The sequence below is a fragment of the Platalea leucorodia genome, assembly GCF_965183815.1.
Source record: "Platalea leucorodia genome assembly, chromosome: 20".
NCBI classification, from domain to species: Eukaryota; Metazoa; Chordata; class Aves; order Pelecaniformes; family Threskiornithidae; genus Platalea; species Platalea leucorodia.
This window is the reverse complement of record NC_138842.1, coordinates 4,531,271-4,548,132: the sequence shown is the minus strand read 5'-3', so window position 1 is coordinate 4,548,132 and position 16,862 is coordinate 4,531,271. Positions and strand designations below refer to the sequence as shown.

General features: G+C 41.9%; 1 protein-coding gene across 2 annotated transcripts in view; it reads left to right on the top strand.

The window, feature by feature from the left end:
• Positions 1-16,862, top strand: part of GRAMD1B (GRAM domain containing 1B) — a gene marked incomplete at both ends in the record, with an annotated part of 96,969 nt that overhangs the window by 5,603 nt on the left and 74,504 nt on the right. For both annotated transcript variants that reach the window (XM_082330569.1, XM_082330570.1), the window contains one exon: positions 6,820-6,897. In XM_082330569.1, coding sequence (XP_082186695.1) covers positions 6,820-6,897 — 78 coding nt within the window. The remainder of the gene's footprint in view (positions 1-6,819; positions 6,898-16,862) is intronic.

Below are 16,862 nucleotides of genomic sequence, written 5' to 3'. Positions count from 1 at the left end.
AGCTCCATAGGGATTTCATAATGGAAGAGGCAAATGGGTTGCATTGCATTTTTCTCATGTTCTGCTTGTAGCTGGAGTTGGTTAATTGAGGTTTTCAGGAGGACAAATGTCAGACATGGTGTGTTTTGAAGTGTAGAGAGGTGGTGACAAATTTTGTTGCACGTTTTAACTGTCCCAAGTTTTTGGAATGTCTCTCCCTGTTAATCTTTCAAAGTATATTTAAAACTTTGATATCTGTAGAAAAGGCACTGAAATTTCATCTTCCAGCTCTGCCTTCCATTTGTTGCACTGATTCACTGCATGAGTTTGGGTACAAATTTTCCTCTTGCATCTGCATTAACTCCATTTCAACTTCAGTGAAAAGTGCACAGAAACAGGGTGCTTTCCACCTATTTCTTTGAAGAAAACCCTTCAGAGTCAGTCCTTAGATGGAGCTGGGTTGTGCAAACAGAAAAGGTGCTGTGATCCTTATAAATGTTGTGGTGCCTGCCTCCCATAGGGATTGGTACCAGTTCAGCAATTACAGTTTGCTGAACACGAATCTTCCTTAACTTTTTTAATAAAGCCTGATGTTAGCTTGCTGCCTTCAGTGCTAAGGATTTGTTTCCCCTGACAACTTTACACTTGTATGCTGAGAGTGGAAACTTGCAGCACCCGTGGGAAAGCTTTATCACTGAAGGTGCTTTGGCTTTCAATTCACCGACTGAAAACTTTAGGTGTATCAAAGGACAGCCCTTCTTGATGAGGGAGACTGTTATTCCTTGGAACTTGGGTCAGTGATTTCCATCTCATGTCCCTTATCCTCCTTTCTCCTTCCGCTCCACCTGGCAGTTCCTTGACATTGGTAATGGCACAGTCATTTACGTATCCATGCAGCCATAGTAACACAGTGCTTTTGATGACAGGAATTTAATTTGCCAAGGACAATGAGGTGCTGTTAGGCAGCTGGGACTGGGAGGTCTATTCCTGCTGTTTCAGAAGAAATAAGAGTGGGGCTACTTCCCGGGAAGGATGAGCAGAGCCGGAGGGTGACATTGCAAGCTAAAGTTGTTGTTTTGTCTCTGACAAGCTCCTAAAGCCCCCTGTGGGAAAAGACTCAGAGGGACCTTTTCTTCTGACACACCTGAGGCTTGAAGTTCAGTCTAGTTTTATTGTCCTGTGTTTATGTTGCCAAGGAAAGATGGGCGAGAATACTTACCAGAAGAGTTTTCCAGTGAAGACTGCACATGAGGGAATTCACTGTCTAGACTATTCCATTTTCATTGTGAATCTTTTAGACGTAATTAAAAGAGAGTTTTGGCTTAAAATAATATGGATTTTGACAATATAGGAATACCACTTAAAAGGCATGATGTATTTAATTTCTTTGCCAGCTTGGAAGTAGCCATAACTCTCACCAGACATTGGTACTGCTATACTCTTTCTGGTGGCAGTTCTTCAGACATCCTAATTACTTTGTGATATATTTTAAGGCAGGTAGATGCAAGTCTTTGCACTTGCAGCTGTGAGGATGAAAAGAACCCTTTAGTTGTTCACATAGCCAAAAAGCTTTGTAAATTTTAACAGAAACCTTGATGCAAGTTCACTGTTCTGTTGATTATAACCTGCATATCTTTTAGTTCCCAAATCTGTTGAAGAAAATCTTAATGTATTGTGACACTTCCTAAACAGTAGCTTTTAGTTCCAAAAACTGTTGCCATAGTTGCTGAAAGCAATTGAATATATGTATACTTGATTGTCAATTGTCTATTATTCTCTCTCTATTATTTGAAATGCTTAATACTGAACCCAAAGCCTTAAGAATTCAGGGGTTAATTAAGCAAAATGAATACAAAATACTTGTCTGGGTTCAGACCTGAAAATTTTGCTAATAGCTGTGGATGATGATAATAATAGCCTTCTGAAAGCCACAGATTTGTGACTAATTCTCCAAACTCATTAACTGATTCTGTCTTCCAGGATACAGCCATTTCTTTCGCATTTCTTTGCTCGCCCCATTCATCCATCGCTATTGAAAAAATATCCTCTGAATAAAAATCTGCCAAACACACCTGCAGATACAAAAGTGTGGTGGGCTTATTGCCCACATCTAGAGAGTCTAGAAGTCCCAGAAGGCTCCTAGTGTGCAAACACTGACCTGAGTGTTTGAACTTTGTGAAATCTGGGCAAATATCTTCTAGAAGACCTGCTTAGCTTTAAAAGCCTATTCATGCATATAATGATAGAGATCTTGGCTCTGCCTTATCATTCTGAGACTGAAATCTCAGAATAAAATGAGACTTATTACAAAAAAAAAAAGGAGGATAAGAATAATACAAAATCTAGTTCTATAGCTCATAACTTCAAGACCAAGTGTGAGAAAAATCTTTAAATATTTAAGACACAAAAGCAAGTTTTGCACTTTTTTTAGTACCTGCAGTCTGTTCACATGCACTTCTGGCAAGATTTGGAAGAGATGATTCTTTTGTGTAACTCTCGTGAGTGTTTATCTAAGTACATGTACATAGGTCATGAAGTCAATAAAACTAATACTTGTAACAAATTACAGATGGTAGAAAAGAAAGGTAACAGAACAAGCATTCTTAGGAATGTATTTCTTCTGTAGAATAGTGGTGGTTGGGTCTTCTGATGTGGTGGAAATATGAACTGGCAACTAAGCTGATATTGTAAAGAAAATAGCAAATAGAACATTGAATACAAATTTGATTTTGAAGATGTTTGAGGATCTGTTTTCTTTTATACTCCTATCAAGATAGGCTCAAACAATATAGAGCTGCTTCTACTGTAACATTGACTCTTGCTTATTTTTCTTCAGTGTACAGAAGTCTTGCAAATAGTGCAAAATTGTTTTTATTTCCGGATTCGAACAAAGCGGGGTGTGTGTGATCAGAACACCTGTTTTTCAGTCAGTAGAAAAATGTTTCTTTGTACTTGGGCTACCTGGGTAAATTGTTTGGGAGCAGTGAGATGGAAGAGTGGTGGAAAGAGACTATTCAAAGATTTAATCGTTAAAAGGCATGGTTAATCTGTATTTAAAACTGTGCATCCGTTTCTAAAGTTGTAAGTAATGTTATGAGACTGAATATTTGCATGAGAATTGAGGGAAAACCACAGGCTATAAGCCTTAAATGTTTAGTGTCTTCGAAATTATAAAGAGAGAAAGGGGCCCACTGGGCCTGTGTAGCTGAAGATTTAAGCCTTGTCCAAATTCAGGTTTATCACTGCTGAGCTCTGGAGTGAGATAAGCTTGTTTTGCTGATTTCCTGAGATTTTTAACCGGCTTTTGGTCTTCTCTGTAGATGCAAAAATGACATGACTGCATCTAAAAGCTTCCCCCCGTATTACTTTTCAGTACAAATCATACCTTTATCTTCCCCTTATATTATCTCCAGTACAACAACAGTAACTTGTTGTTATACCATCTCAAAGGAACACAGTCATTTTAAAAGCAGGTCAACTTAAAATGGACTGAAAAGCATAATAAAACAATAGGCTCTGCATTTCAACTGCCCTGTATGTTGTAGAGAATTCAACAGCTGCACTGTCAACATTCAGAATGTTGAAATGATTTTCTTTGTGTGAAGAGCTCACAAAGTTTTGCAAAGCTTCCATGCAAAATGCTCTTGTAAGTGAATCATAGCTCATGTTGAATACTATCAAATAGGCAAGTGGGTAAAAACTAATTTCTCTCTCCTGGTCTGAGTTTGTTTCATTGCTTGTAATATTGTGTTCGCTAGTGACAAGGGGGTGAGGCGTTGTGTTGCAATATCTGGATTCCATTAAGTTTTAAACTTTGATTTGGAGGACTTTCTGAATGAGAAATTTAATGATGGGTGAGTGAGCATAGAAAGGTCTAAGGTTCCTCTTATATAGCTGTCTAAAAGTAAACTTTCACATGGGATTACCGGCGTTGTAGGTGCTATTGTTGGGCTGTGATATATTGGGAGTTCTCTTTTGGTAAGTTTTGTTATATCTGCTTGATCTGAATTGAAATGGCAAAGCTTTGTGGGAGTGTTTTTTATGAAGAAACAAGTGGTTATAGAAACAATCGCTGCCATGCTTTCTCATATCAAAAGGGTGATAATTCCTTTGAATTAGGAGGGAAAGTGTGGTTCCTTTTGCACTCTTTCCAAACCAGTTCACTGGGTGATAATTAAGCTCAGAAGTACAGGAAAGATGTTTGCTGTTTCGGATATATTGTTCTTACCCAGCTGTTGATTTATAGCTTGAAGCCAATATATAATTCTTATTCACTGATTATCCTTTCTACAGTGAGACACTTAAGAAAAGAAGAATGACTAAGTATGTGGGTGTGGGAACAGAAAATTAAATCTGTCCCCTTGCTGAGAGGCTTTTGCAAAAATGTTTACCTGTCTTGGCTCTGATGGTAAAACTATATACTGTGCAATGGGGGAAACAAGCAAAGCATTTTCTGTGGGATGGTGTTTCTGTGCCCACACAAGATACACACCTATGACTTATGTGCACCACACATACTTTAAATCTGTAGCTGAAAGTCATAAATATTGCACGAGTTTTGCGGTTTTGTATGTCCAACCGCAAAGGCTAACATCTATATTATTTATTTGAGGACTTTATAAATGCTAATCATGAATTACTTCTGGAAGCTTCAGCCTGCTTTCCTTTCTATCTTAGCAGTAAGGAACAGTTTTCTGCCTCGTGTTCTGAACAGGCAGCAAAAATAGTGGACAGTGCTAGCTGTGTATGATGTCTTTCAAATGCTAAGTGAGTCCCCAAGACAGCTATTGTGTTTTTCAGAGGTCACTTTCTATAAGAAAGAGTCCCTGAAGACCTTGGACTTGGAGAAGCAGCTGGTCAAAATCAAGGTGGTTGATGAAAATATTAAATGAAAATAAGACTCATTAGCTTTTTTCTTTTCAGAGGAAACTACAAACCTCTGGCAAAAACTGATCTCATAGGAGGAAGAGAAAGTCCCTCCCCTTCTCTCCTTTTTTTTTTTTTAAATAAAAAAGCATAATAGTCATGTTAAAGGATTGTGATATGCTCACCTTAAAATGTATGAACAGTCTTCCAAGAAAACAAACTAATTGGAAGTATACTTTGTGGGGAGGATGACAGCAATTTTAGGGGTTCAGATCCCTAAAAAGTGAACATGGGGGCTTGTTAGAGCCATGTATTATACAGATTTGCTGAAGACATGCTGTTTAGTACCAGAGCATGTAGTTTTCATCTTTCACTGAGGTAGTTGCTGGTTCTAGTTCCTCCCCTGCCTGCTTGGCTGTGTTTTGTCATTCCTTGGAAGTATGAAGACAAGATTATAGATAAACTTCTAAACCTTTTCGAGTATTTTTCTCTGTTAATATTCTGTGGTGGTAAAAGTAATCCTTTCTTTTTTTTGCATGGGACTTAATTTATTCAAGTCAATACACTTGTTACCGTTCGAGGTATCCTTTCTGTCGTTGAGTTGTAAAGCATAAGTAGGTGTAGGTAAGAATAGCTAGAATTTCTTTGTGCGAGCACAGAGTACATTTGGAGAGGAAAAATGCTGTTTTTCCTGAGAAATTAATTTAAAGGGGGGGAGAGAGTATTGCTGAAATGGAAAGAGAAGTTAGAGGAAGCTTCATGCACAGCAGAAGCGAGTATTTTCTTCTGAGAGATAGGGTCCTCCTTAATGATTAAAAAGGTCAAGGCTAGGTAAAAAAAGAAAAACAAAACACACCACAAGAAAAACCAAATACAAACCCCAAACAAGTAGACTTGATGAAAAAAATCCTATTGCAGTGGTTTGGTACTATGTTTTCCCCCAAAATCGGTGTTACTGCCTGAGAATTATTGCTTTTTAGAATGAAAAGATGCAATTTGGTCCTTTTTGATACTGTATTTGTGTTTCTGTGCCTTTGGGCAATGTGATGTGCAGATCTGTACAGTGCAGTAGAAGCTGGGGTTGCAAGCATGTGTATGTATACCTGAACTAGTTTTATTTGAACAGTTTAGGTCCTACCAACAGTGAAGCCACAGCATTTTTAGCAGAGCCTTTGTCTCAGGCAAGTGTACCCACTGTCCCAGGTGGGACTGTGCAGTTTGTGCTAAAGCTGTGTGTGTTGCTGTGACTCTACAGCCAGTGGTACCCAGGCAAAGTAGATAAAAGCTAGCCCAGGAACATCTGCTCTTTGCGCTGCAGTCTGTTACCTGAAGGCAGATTCAGATCTATCTACTGCTCAGAAGGAAAGCTCTTGCAAAGAAATGAAGCTATAGAAATGAGAAGCAGGAACCCTGATGAGTCCTTGGAGCAGGTGGAGGCTGCTAGAAGGGAATAAGGCTAACTCGATACAATGGATGTGCAGGGAAAAAAAAAATCGCCCCCAAAACACACATTTAAAGAGGGAGGGTGACATCTTGTGGGCTCAGCATGCAACTCTCCACCAGGAATTTAGTATTGGCCACTTCATCCTTAGTAAGAGTTTGTTTTAACCGCTGTTTTGTCTTGCTGCCTAGAAGTGGGGAGTATATGAACATGCAGCAGTTTGGTATTTGAATGTTAAGCTGTATGAAACTGTTCTGGGATGGCATGATGAAACACTGCGTATAGGCAATGTGGAAGGTCACGTCTGTGTTTCGGAAAGTTCTTAGGGAAGTGTTGCTAAGCGAGGTTAAGAGGATTCAAACCAGTCATGCCTGTTGTAAATCAGATATGAACTTACTGTCTTCTGTTGTTTTCTCTTTGCACCCCCAAATATGAAGTATGAACCTTGCATTTTTCTTGTTCTGGCTTTAAACCAGTGTTTCATAGGGACTTAACAAATCTAATTGCTTCTGTTTTCCTGTCTCATGTTGCAGCAGTCAGCAGAGCAGCCAGCAAAGCAGCCACGATGATGACTCGTCCCGATTCTTGAGCCCTCATATGCGTGAGGACAGGTAAGTCTGTTCGTGGCTGAATTAGGGGAATGCTTGGAACCACTCAGTGAAATTACATGGTCTGGGCTGGTTGAGGTCCTAATTTATTTTCCCTGTGTTGCTCAGAGTTGTTTAACAAGTGTGATTTACGTTGTTCTTATCAATGTCTAAAAAGATATGTTTTTCATCTACTTGAAAGTAGAACTTGTGGAACAAATGCATCCAACTCCTGAAGTAGCCTGCATTTTGTTTTGAGACTCGTTCCCCAAAACTGTAGCTGGTGTAGAAAGCTTCATCAGACTTGCTGTGTATTGACCATTAGCAGCTCTGATACTTAAAAATACACAAGTGAAATTTTGTATGAGGTTCTTGTCCTCAGCAAAGACAACAAGCTTAGCTGTTGTATTTGACTTCTGATGTGTTGTGACAGTCATGAAGTATCTAGAGCTCATGTGTAGTAGCTGGGTGAGAACTGCTATGAAGTTCCAGAAGAAACTTAAATTTCTTGTACATTGGGTTCATTAATGACTGCTTCAAATTGCAGCATTGGCACAAAAGCTGTTGAAAAATGAGTGCTTATTTTTGTGCATGATCTATTATTGTTGCTTTGCTCAGAGCCATATGATGAAGAGTTTTGCTGTATCTTGCAGTTCATCTTTTGAGCCTGAATCTGCTTCATTTTCTTCTGTTGTATATGAACTATGAGCCCTGAAGTACTACCACCTTTCTATCCTGGGCCAGCTCCTGCAGGCCAGTTTCTATACTAATGTCCTTGGGTCCAGCGTTACATGTGGACTTTGGTTTCTGAAATTCCCATTATTTCATTAATGCATTGCACAGTGGAGTTAGGTTGCATTTGACTTGGCTGATCTTGTGACTGTGGGTTATAATGAGCCTGCAGGGGGGGCAAATGCTGAGATTTGGGAACTGCTTCCTTTGTGCTGCTGCGTAGTGGATTACAAGAAGCCTCTGAATGTGGCACGTTCCACTCTGCATGCTTATATCCGGGCATCAGAAGGGCGTTGTTTCAGGTCTGTTAGTTATTCCACATAAGCTGTCTCTGAGGTCAGAGGTCTTTCTTACTAACTGTGTAGTAGGACAAATGCTTACTGAACTCTGATTCCTCACTATGAAGTCAAAGGCCAGTGGATTAAGAACTGAGTAGCAGCTGAGTAGGCATCTGAGGAATTGACTCATTTGGGAGATGACCCTGACCCTGAAGAGCTAATTAGTATCCCAACAGAGATTGGCTCACAATTAGCACTTGGTTGTTGCAGCTAACCTTTTCCTCCATATGTTTCACTCCAATTATCACTCTGGTGCTGCGGAGCCTGCCATAATTGACTAGTGGGAAGTGGTGTCTGCAACCAGGAAATAAAGAATCTGACAGCAAAGCAGATGGGAACTTAGGTCATACCTGGGTTTCCTCTGTGTAATGCATGCTGTTATGGCATTTGATCTGGGATTTCATAGGTTAAACCGGGTTAAGCTTAATTAATACTCAGATGGGGGATTTCTGGGCATAGTAAGAAGAGAATCATTTGGAAGTGCTGCCTGTTTCAGATGTAGACTAAACTGGAGCCTTTAGACTGGTGCTCAGATTGTCTTCCTGGCCAGAAGAGACATGTTTTAGGTACAGCACAATCAGATGTCAGACCTATTTATGCAGAACCAGGGGGATGTTGAGCCTGCTGACCTCTCATGTGGGGACCTGCAACATTCCTGCTGCCTAGATTTAATTACAAGTAACTTTTTTATTTCCATGGAAGATACTGATCCTAAAATGATCCATCTGAGGGCTAGTAAATTGCCTTTGCCACTTTGGTTTCTTTCCTCCTTTGTCAATGTAATTGCATCAGGCTTGACTGGTATAGTCTTCCTTTGGATACTGGTGGCTCCTGCTCATGAAACTTAATCAAAAAGTAACTCCAGCACATTTTGAGTTTCGTGTAAGGTGTGAAGCTGGACATGAATAAGTGAGAAGGCTAACAAAACCCTTGAGAGCTTGCTGTTTACTATTCCTGTTATCAAAGTTGAAGGTTGTTCCTGAGGCATCTTGAATCTGCTAGACTCTTGAAAATTGAATGAGGAGGGTCTTTCTTGCTGCTCTTGTGGTATTTTTGACCACTAACAAAAAGGTTCTCTACCCACAGGTTTGGAGCTCTCTGCTTCTGTTAAAAAGACCTACAGGCAGTTCTGGTCAATTGATCAACTGACTGTTGTGCAGCAGCTCTTAAAAAAAACCCAAAACCCAAACAAAAACACAACCACGAAGGGTTTCAGCAATCCTATAAGTTGTGATAAAAGCTGAGCAGAGTAGGGCAGAAGAGGGGAGAGCAAGGAACCATGTGGTATGTACTGAAAGGTGTACCTTCTCTTGGCGTGCTGCCTCTGCTATCACAGGCAGAAGGAGCCTATGCTGCACTTGAAGGATTAGAGCAGAGAGCAAGCGAGGATCTGCACCAACCTCGGTACATCTGGGAAAGTGCTGAAAGAAGCTACCCCAGCCAAAAGTAAAGGGATGCTGAATTGCTAAGTTGACTCTGGGATAAAAAAAATGGAGAGGAATATATAGCTGAGGATGGCTGAAATCTGGACTAGGCATAGCCAAGATCTTAACTGCCTGCCAGCTCTTACTGTAAAAGATGGTACCGGGGGTGCGTGCTCTTAGTGGAGTTAACTTCTCAGTGATGGATTTCCAAGGACCATGCTCCAACCCTCAGGTCTTTTCAGAGAAGACCAATAATTTTGTCCTGCTGCTGGTAGATGCATTCAGTGCTCTCTAGCAATTCTTTTTCTTGAGGTGTGAGTGCTGGTGTTGGCTTGTGCATTGTGAAGTACTGCCATGGTCCAGAACCCATACTCTGAAAAGGTGTCCTGCAGCACAGCAGTGAAGCAGGTCTGCCATCTGCGTGTATTTTCTCTGAGGAAAAAGCTTTCCTTCTGCAAAGTCATGTAAGTTGTCATGTGTCTATCATGCCTGGTTTATGCTGAGGGTGAGCCTATACAGATTTTGTTTTGTCTTGGGGTACATATGTGCTTTATGGGTATTTTTAGAGCCACAGAAGAGAGAAGTTAGTGGGACAGGCTAGAAAGAATCAGGTTTTGTATGAACTTAGGGCTCACTTCCTTGCTCTCTGATTGCCTGGGTGAGTTTCGGTGAGTCATTTCATGTTGCTATTTATGAAATAAGGAGAATTCTTTTTTTACCTCACAGGAGAATCGAGGTGGTGAATTAAGCCTGAGTTGCTCAGATGCTGAAAAACCACAACTGTATAAGTACAAAGATAGGCAGAGCTGAGTTACTGAGTGTCCAAATAATTGTGCTTGCAATAGCAGCTTGACTTAAAGTGATTCAAAGGCTGGGTAAGGTTGGCATGGAGACAGCCAGAGACTTGGGTGAGATGTGTGCACACAGCAGACTCCATAATCACTGTAACAAGACAAGGTTATGTATGAATTACCTTGAGCTTTCATCTAGATTATGTCCAAGTTCATCAGCCTGCTTCTACTTGATCCAAGGACTTGTTCTTTGTTATGACACTGAGGTACCCATCAGGTTTAGGATGCAGAGTATGTTGTAATTAAGAGTAAAAGGTAAGCTACTGAACCAGAGGAAAAATCTGTCCTTAGGCTTGTACTCAGTCTAAGGAGGAGACAGACTGTTGAAGAGAGGAGAGCATGGAAAGTACAAAGATGAAAAGCAATAGGCTACGGGGAGATGGAGAGAAGTGAGTGGCAGTTTACAAGAGATCATATAAAAACAATTTACATGAAAATTGAAATGTAAATCAAAATGATTTACATTAGAGATCATATAAAAATGGAGGAAATGGGGAAGAGCAGTTACTTTTAAGATATCTCAGAATTTGATTGGTATGTCCTACCTCTTGGCTGCAGCTTAATCAGCCCCTTAATCTGTGCAGTACCTTATTCTGCTAGTGCCAGGGCTGCAGGGCTTGTTTTTCCTTTGCGTAAGCCAAAACGGTTTCTCGAATACTGGATCAAAATTCACAAGAGAGCTTGTTAAAGACATAGGGAAGTTTAAGAAATTCTGCCTGCTGCTTGGATTCCCAGGAAGTTGTGTAAAGATCAGAAAAGAAGTCACTTTGAAAACGTGCCAAAATGACATCCTTGGGGTGTGTGTAAGAGGTCAGGATAAATTCCATATTTTATTTATGTACCCAGGGCTTGCTTATGCTGCATCTTCCTAGCATGTGTCCCTTTCTCCGTGATACAAAGCAGTTGGCGATAACATACTGTGCCCCTGTTTACTGCAAGTGAAGGCACAGCAAAGATTGCTACCTCTGCAGCTTCAGGGAGAGTGGAAGGTTTTTTCCGTTGCTTGGGGCAGCTGAAGATAGGTGAGCACTGAGAGCAAAGCGTGGCCATGCATGCTGTGTCTGTTCTAGAAAGGGGAGGGTAGGGGCTAACAGAGCCCAGGGACCCTTGTTTGTGTGTCTAGATGTGACGATTCTGCAAGGAACAGAGTGCAGTATCTGTCACCTGAGCTATGACAACCCAGGCAGCATGGTGCAGGCCTTCTGCATTATTAAGGAGAAAAGTTTACTGTAGTCAAAGGGAATGGATGCTGTTTTAAAGGCGATGATAAGTAGAAGCCAGCTGGTGGTTTCTAGTATGCGTGTAAAATTTGGGGAGACTAGGTCACTGCCCTTTCCAACAGTGCTAACTGTAAGGGAAGCCTGAATTTTGAGTCCTTGGTAGGAAGGGTCTTAATACTAGTGAAATCCCTGAGTAGCTCTTATCCATCACAGATAGATGCCTGATACATCATCTTTAGGGAGGTTTTCAAAAGTGGTGCTAAAGGTCTTGTGGAGAAGACTTGGAGATTAATGGATGCTTAGAGGGTCCCAGACCAGAACCCTGATGCTCTTGCAGTAACTTTAGGGTCAGTTTGGATTTGGATCTAGGTCCAAACTCCAAGTCAGTTGGACTTAATATTAAATAGAAAGTTTAACCAGAATGGCACGAGTTTCCTTTGTCACATAGGAAAGATGGTTACTATTTAGATTCAGAGCTGTATCCTTTTTCTCCTCTCACCTTCTGGTTGCTGCTGCTTCCTGAGCCCCAGCATTGATTCCCTGCTGTATAAGACAAGAGAGCAGCTTCAGATCAGCTCTCTTCCACTTGGATTGCCAGATTGGCTACTGTTAGCAGAGTTACTGTGAACGGAAATACCACCTGCTCTCTGTTCCTCATATGCCAACATTGTTTTTTCTTTTGAAGATGGGCTGTTGTTAATTGCAGAGTGTGCCTATGTTCTGCTGTCAGTGGAGGTAAGGCTGTTCTTTTTGTAGAAAGTATTGGATTTGATTCATCAGAATTGTGCTCCACTTGCAATCTCTTCCATTCGTGTTCTTTAATCTTAAGGAGACTGAATTGAGAACACTTTGAAGCAAGGGAGATAGTTCCTGTTGTTCCCTCCTCATGACTGAGGGGCATGGAAGGACAGTTCTCTGTCCTCTGTCTTACTGGGGCCAGAGACGAGGATGACACCTTGCAAGATTAATTGGCTTCCTTGTGCCTTTTCCTGTACTCAGTGGTGGTTGTTGCTCAGTGCATGGGAGCCTGGAGCTTTGAAGAGTTCAGAGCAAACTTGGGAGCGGGGTAATTTTATGCTATGTATAGTAATGTAGTCAAGTATCATGCCTCTGGGTGTTAGCTGATTGCCACTCATGGGACCGTTTCATTGATATCTTAGTTTTTGTGCGGACAATAAGTAAAATAGATAGTGTGAATCCCCACCATCACTAAAAAGAAATAATTCTTAAAATTTGGCCCTCTGTTCCAAGCCCTCATGGCAAAATGATACCTGTCTATTTCCCTTCTAAAAATGGTAATCTCAAAGAAAAGGCACACTCTAGGTGCAACAGCAGGACAAACCAGGATTTGGATCTTGCTTCTCTGTTTCCTGATCAGTTCTGTCTCTACTGGACTAGTGTTAGTTAAGACTGGATAAACCCCAATGTGCCTTGCATATCACTGAATGCAGAGGAGGTCTGACAGACCTCACATGGCTGCGTCACTAGCTCGTGATGCTCAGGAACATGAGGAGGAGGTGAAGAGGCGTTTTAATGTCCCTCTTTTTCCTTATCTGAGACACTGGGCAGACTCCTTACCCTTCCTTCCTGTTCCCAAGAGCAGAAGTTTCAGTTGTGTAACTGCACTTCGCTTGCAGACCTTAAGTAACGGTCACCCTATCGGCTCTGTATCCTCTGGGAGCACTGTGATTCTCAGTATATTACGGCAGCTATCTTGAAGCATGTGGAGAAGTGGCAGAGAAAGAGGGTAGGAGGCTGGGATGCATTATAATTAACCATCCCCTTTCATAGTTCTCCAGTTCTGTATGTAAGCCTCCTTGGCCCTTGTTAGCAGGCTTTTAGTGCAGTATGCTGTCAGCTGCTGAGCATTTTCCATGGCTTCACCTTGCAACAAAGCATTCACAGTGCCTCGGAGCCTTCCCTGTGTTGCTAACAGCAGGTCTGAGGGAGTGAGGCTACCAACTGGATGCCAAAGAGCGCACTGGTACCTATAGCTTTGTGTGAGCTAATCAAAGATATTTCCCTGTGCTCCTTGGACAGGGTTTCCTGGTGTAACTAACCTGCTTACAAGTACCCAGGATTTACTAACTTGCCTCTGCCAACGAGCACTGCAGTCAAGCAGTGGCTGTGGTGCAGAATGTATCGCACTTCCAGCTTTGTCTTCCTGCTCGCATGTTCCACCCGGCACTTTTTTCAAGTAGTCATTGGTGTGAGATGCCAACTGGCTGTTGAGAGCGAGGCTGGTTGTTGAGAAGACTAATTTAGATTTGTTCTGCTTGTACCTCCTTCCGTTTTGTACCAAAGGTGGAAAAGGAGGGCATTCTGAGAGGGAAAGTGTTGGCATTAATCCTTTTTTAGGGCCTCTTGAGATTGTCTGAAAATGGTCCAATTGTTGACCAAATAAAGGGCAAGATCAATGAAGACAGACAAGGCCATTGTGGGCTTCTGTTGCAGTACTAAAACTTCAATCCTACTATAAAATTAGCCATCAGAGAGTCTCAGAGAACTTAACTGATTTTAGCTTCTCACAGCCAGAGCTAGGGGGTTTCAAAGATGCAGAGAAGTGAGGGTTTTTCTGGGGAGCCTAATGCTTAATTCTGTTAGTATGTGGCCGGGTTTATGCAGTGATGCAGGGAGCTATAGAACTGTATTGCAGACTTCTAAATCTTTAGGCCAGAGTTCCCCAAGGTGTAAAACTCATCCTTTTTAATGGGGATGGCTTTTTAGGCTGGGGTGTGGCTTGGGACACATCTAAGGGCTACAGCTGTCCTTCTAATTTTATTGCGTGTGCCCAAACTTGAAGGGTCTGGGAATTTTAACTGTACCAGTGATCTTTCATCTTCCTGATAACACTTGTAGAAACGAGCTGATGATAGAAATCAGTGCAGGGTTTCCTCAAAAAGAGCACTGTGTAGGCAATACCTCTTTGTCTCCCTGTCAGAGAAACCCACCTTTCTTCATGCTGGGAACATTTTAACTGAGATGTCATCAGAAACCAAGATGTACATATGAGTCGTGTCGTGAATGTGCCTGGCACTCCTGCTGCAAAGAAAAGCTCTGAAAGTATGTTGTTCCTTGCTTCCATCTTATGTGGTGTGACTGATTAATACAGTGCAGTAAAACAAAGGTGGTGGTAAAATGTGATGGGAGGGCGTACAGCTCTTCAGGTCCCCTTTTTCTAATCTTTTTCCTTTGTGAAGGAAAGGGGGTGCTTGGGGAAGCAGCTGGACAAATGCCAAAAAAAGTACATCTCAAAATGTCATTCTGGAGTTCTGTGTTACTTTTTCAGTGTTTAACCAGGTCTTGTCTTCCCCCCCCCCCCCGCTGCAAATCTAGGTTGTCATGTGTTACTGGAATCTTTTGTTAATATTTACATACAGCAGTGTCTGGGATCCTTGGTCATAGTCTGGGACCTGGTGTGCTATTTAAGTGGAAGCAAAAGGTGATCTTAGCTGCACAGACCTCAAACTGTAAATCTAAGCCAACAGTCAGTTGATAGAGAAGACATAGTATGGGAGAATGCAGATAGCAGAACTTGTTCTCTAGCTTCCCTGTGACCTTTGGAGCCAAAAAACCTCAGTCTGAAAGGGGCATTCCCCTCCTGAAAATACTGTCTGGGAGGTGGAAATGAGGCCTGTGTATCCACTTAATAATCAACAATAAAAGGCTAAAATGTGATGCCAAACAGACATCCCAGCTGAAAAGGGGACCATACAGTGTCTCAGCTTGTGCTGCTGTTGGCTGTTCAAGTTAGCAGATTGTGCTGCTGATCTTGGTGTCTGTAAGGAGCACATAGCATCTCTTTTGCCGTCCTTAGTACAGAGGTTTGTAATTCCAAGCTAGTGGAGTGAGAAGAGTGTCTCAAGGTAGTAGCCACTTGAGTTGCTACAGCTTTAATCCGCCTCGATTTTTAATAAGAGCTCAAAGCTTTCAAGTGTTACCTAACAATCCTGGAGGTGAGATGGAGCAAAATCTCCTAATTTACAGTGACTTGTTTGACATGCAGTGGGCATAGAAAAGAAGATAAATGCTCCAGTGACTAGGTGGGGAGAAGTACTGCAGGGGTAAGCAAGTTTTAAAACCCCCTTGTTGAGCCAATAAATTGACAGACAGGACTGGCATATGTTGAAGGGCAGAAACTGAAGGCATATTTTTTACAGTGTATTTTTACTTCTCCCACCTCAATTTTTTGAGAATCTGGGACCATAGTATATGTCTAAATCGGAGCTGGCATTGCTGTTCTCAGCCCTGGCTTTGTAGCCGATTGCTTAGGGAAGCTGCATGCACAGAGGGAGGCTGATCAGCCTGCCTAAGCTTCAGGCTGCAGCTGGAGGACAAAGTGGTGTTGACCCATGCTGCTGCTGCCTCAGCTTCCCCTGATGCTCTGGCAGGTTATGGGAGTGGTGGAAGGGGATCTGGGAATAGCGCTTTTTCAGCTTGAATGCATGTGCTTTTGCCCTTAGAGAGACCTTTACAGGCCCTTGCTTACAGTGCAGTCATCAGCTGTTTCTGAAACCCAGCTGCTCGGTGCAGGATTTTTCTTACTTTTCTGTAGGGACAAAAAAATTCCCCCAAAATCTAAGGGCACTTGTCTGAACTGGGAATTCAAGCTATTTTGGATTTGCTTGGTGAAACATCCTCCTACTCTTATAAGATAGCTGCTGTCTGTTGTACAGATTGCTCTCAATGTGAGTCCCTGAACAAATCGGCTTTTCCCTAACTTTACAGTCAGCACATAAACACTTTATCATGGCCTGTTCTGTGCTTTTAGTGCTAAATATCTTTGGCTTATGCAAGTATTTGCAATGGTTACCTTGGAAAATATGTGAATCTTTGCACTTCATAGTCGACTGTCTAAGTGGGGACCAAGTGTTCAAAATGAGTTGTAATACAAAATAAAGAAGCAGAAGCAACATGGGGTGGGGAGGGAAGGGAATTATGTGATGACGGTAAGTATGTACTTAATTCTTGCTGCATTCCATGACTATAGGAAATAAGATGCTGTTTGGAAATGCAGTGCACAAAGAATAGCTAGTTAATATGAGGCAGTTAAATGTTACATGCTTTACAAAGAGATCCCTGTAACTTTGTATTTTACCTGCCTCTTTTTATGTATCTCCTTTCCCCCCTGAGGTTCTAACTCCATTTAGCAGAGCATTGGACACCCTAAGAGGAGCTCCTCTGTGTGTCTGTGGGAAGAAGCATTAATTGGTGCTGGTTTGTTGGTGGGAGAAGTGGGGGCACCTTAATCATCAAGCAGGAAGCGTGGTGACCTGACAGCTCAGACTGAGCTGCTCAGGCTGCTCCATTTACCAGAGGATCAGAGAGTCCTGGCAGAAAAGGCAAAGAGCCGAACAAGTTCCTTGTAATGGGTCAGCTGGGCTTGGAACGCCCTTTTATGGACTCTACCTCTGCAAGCCATAC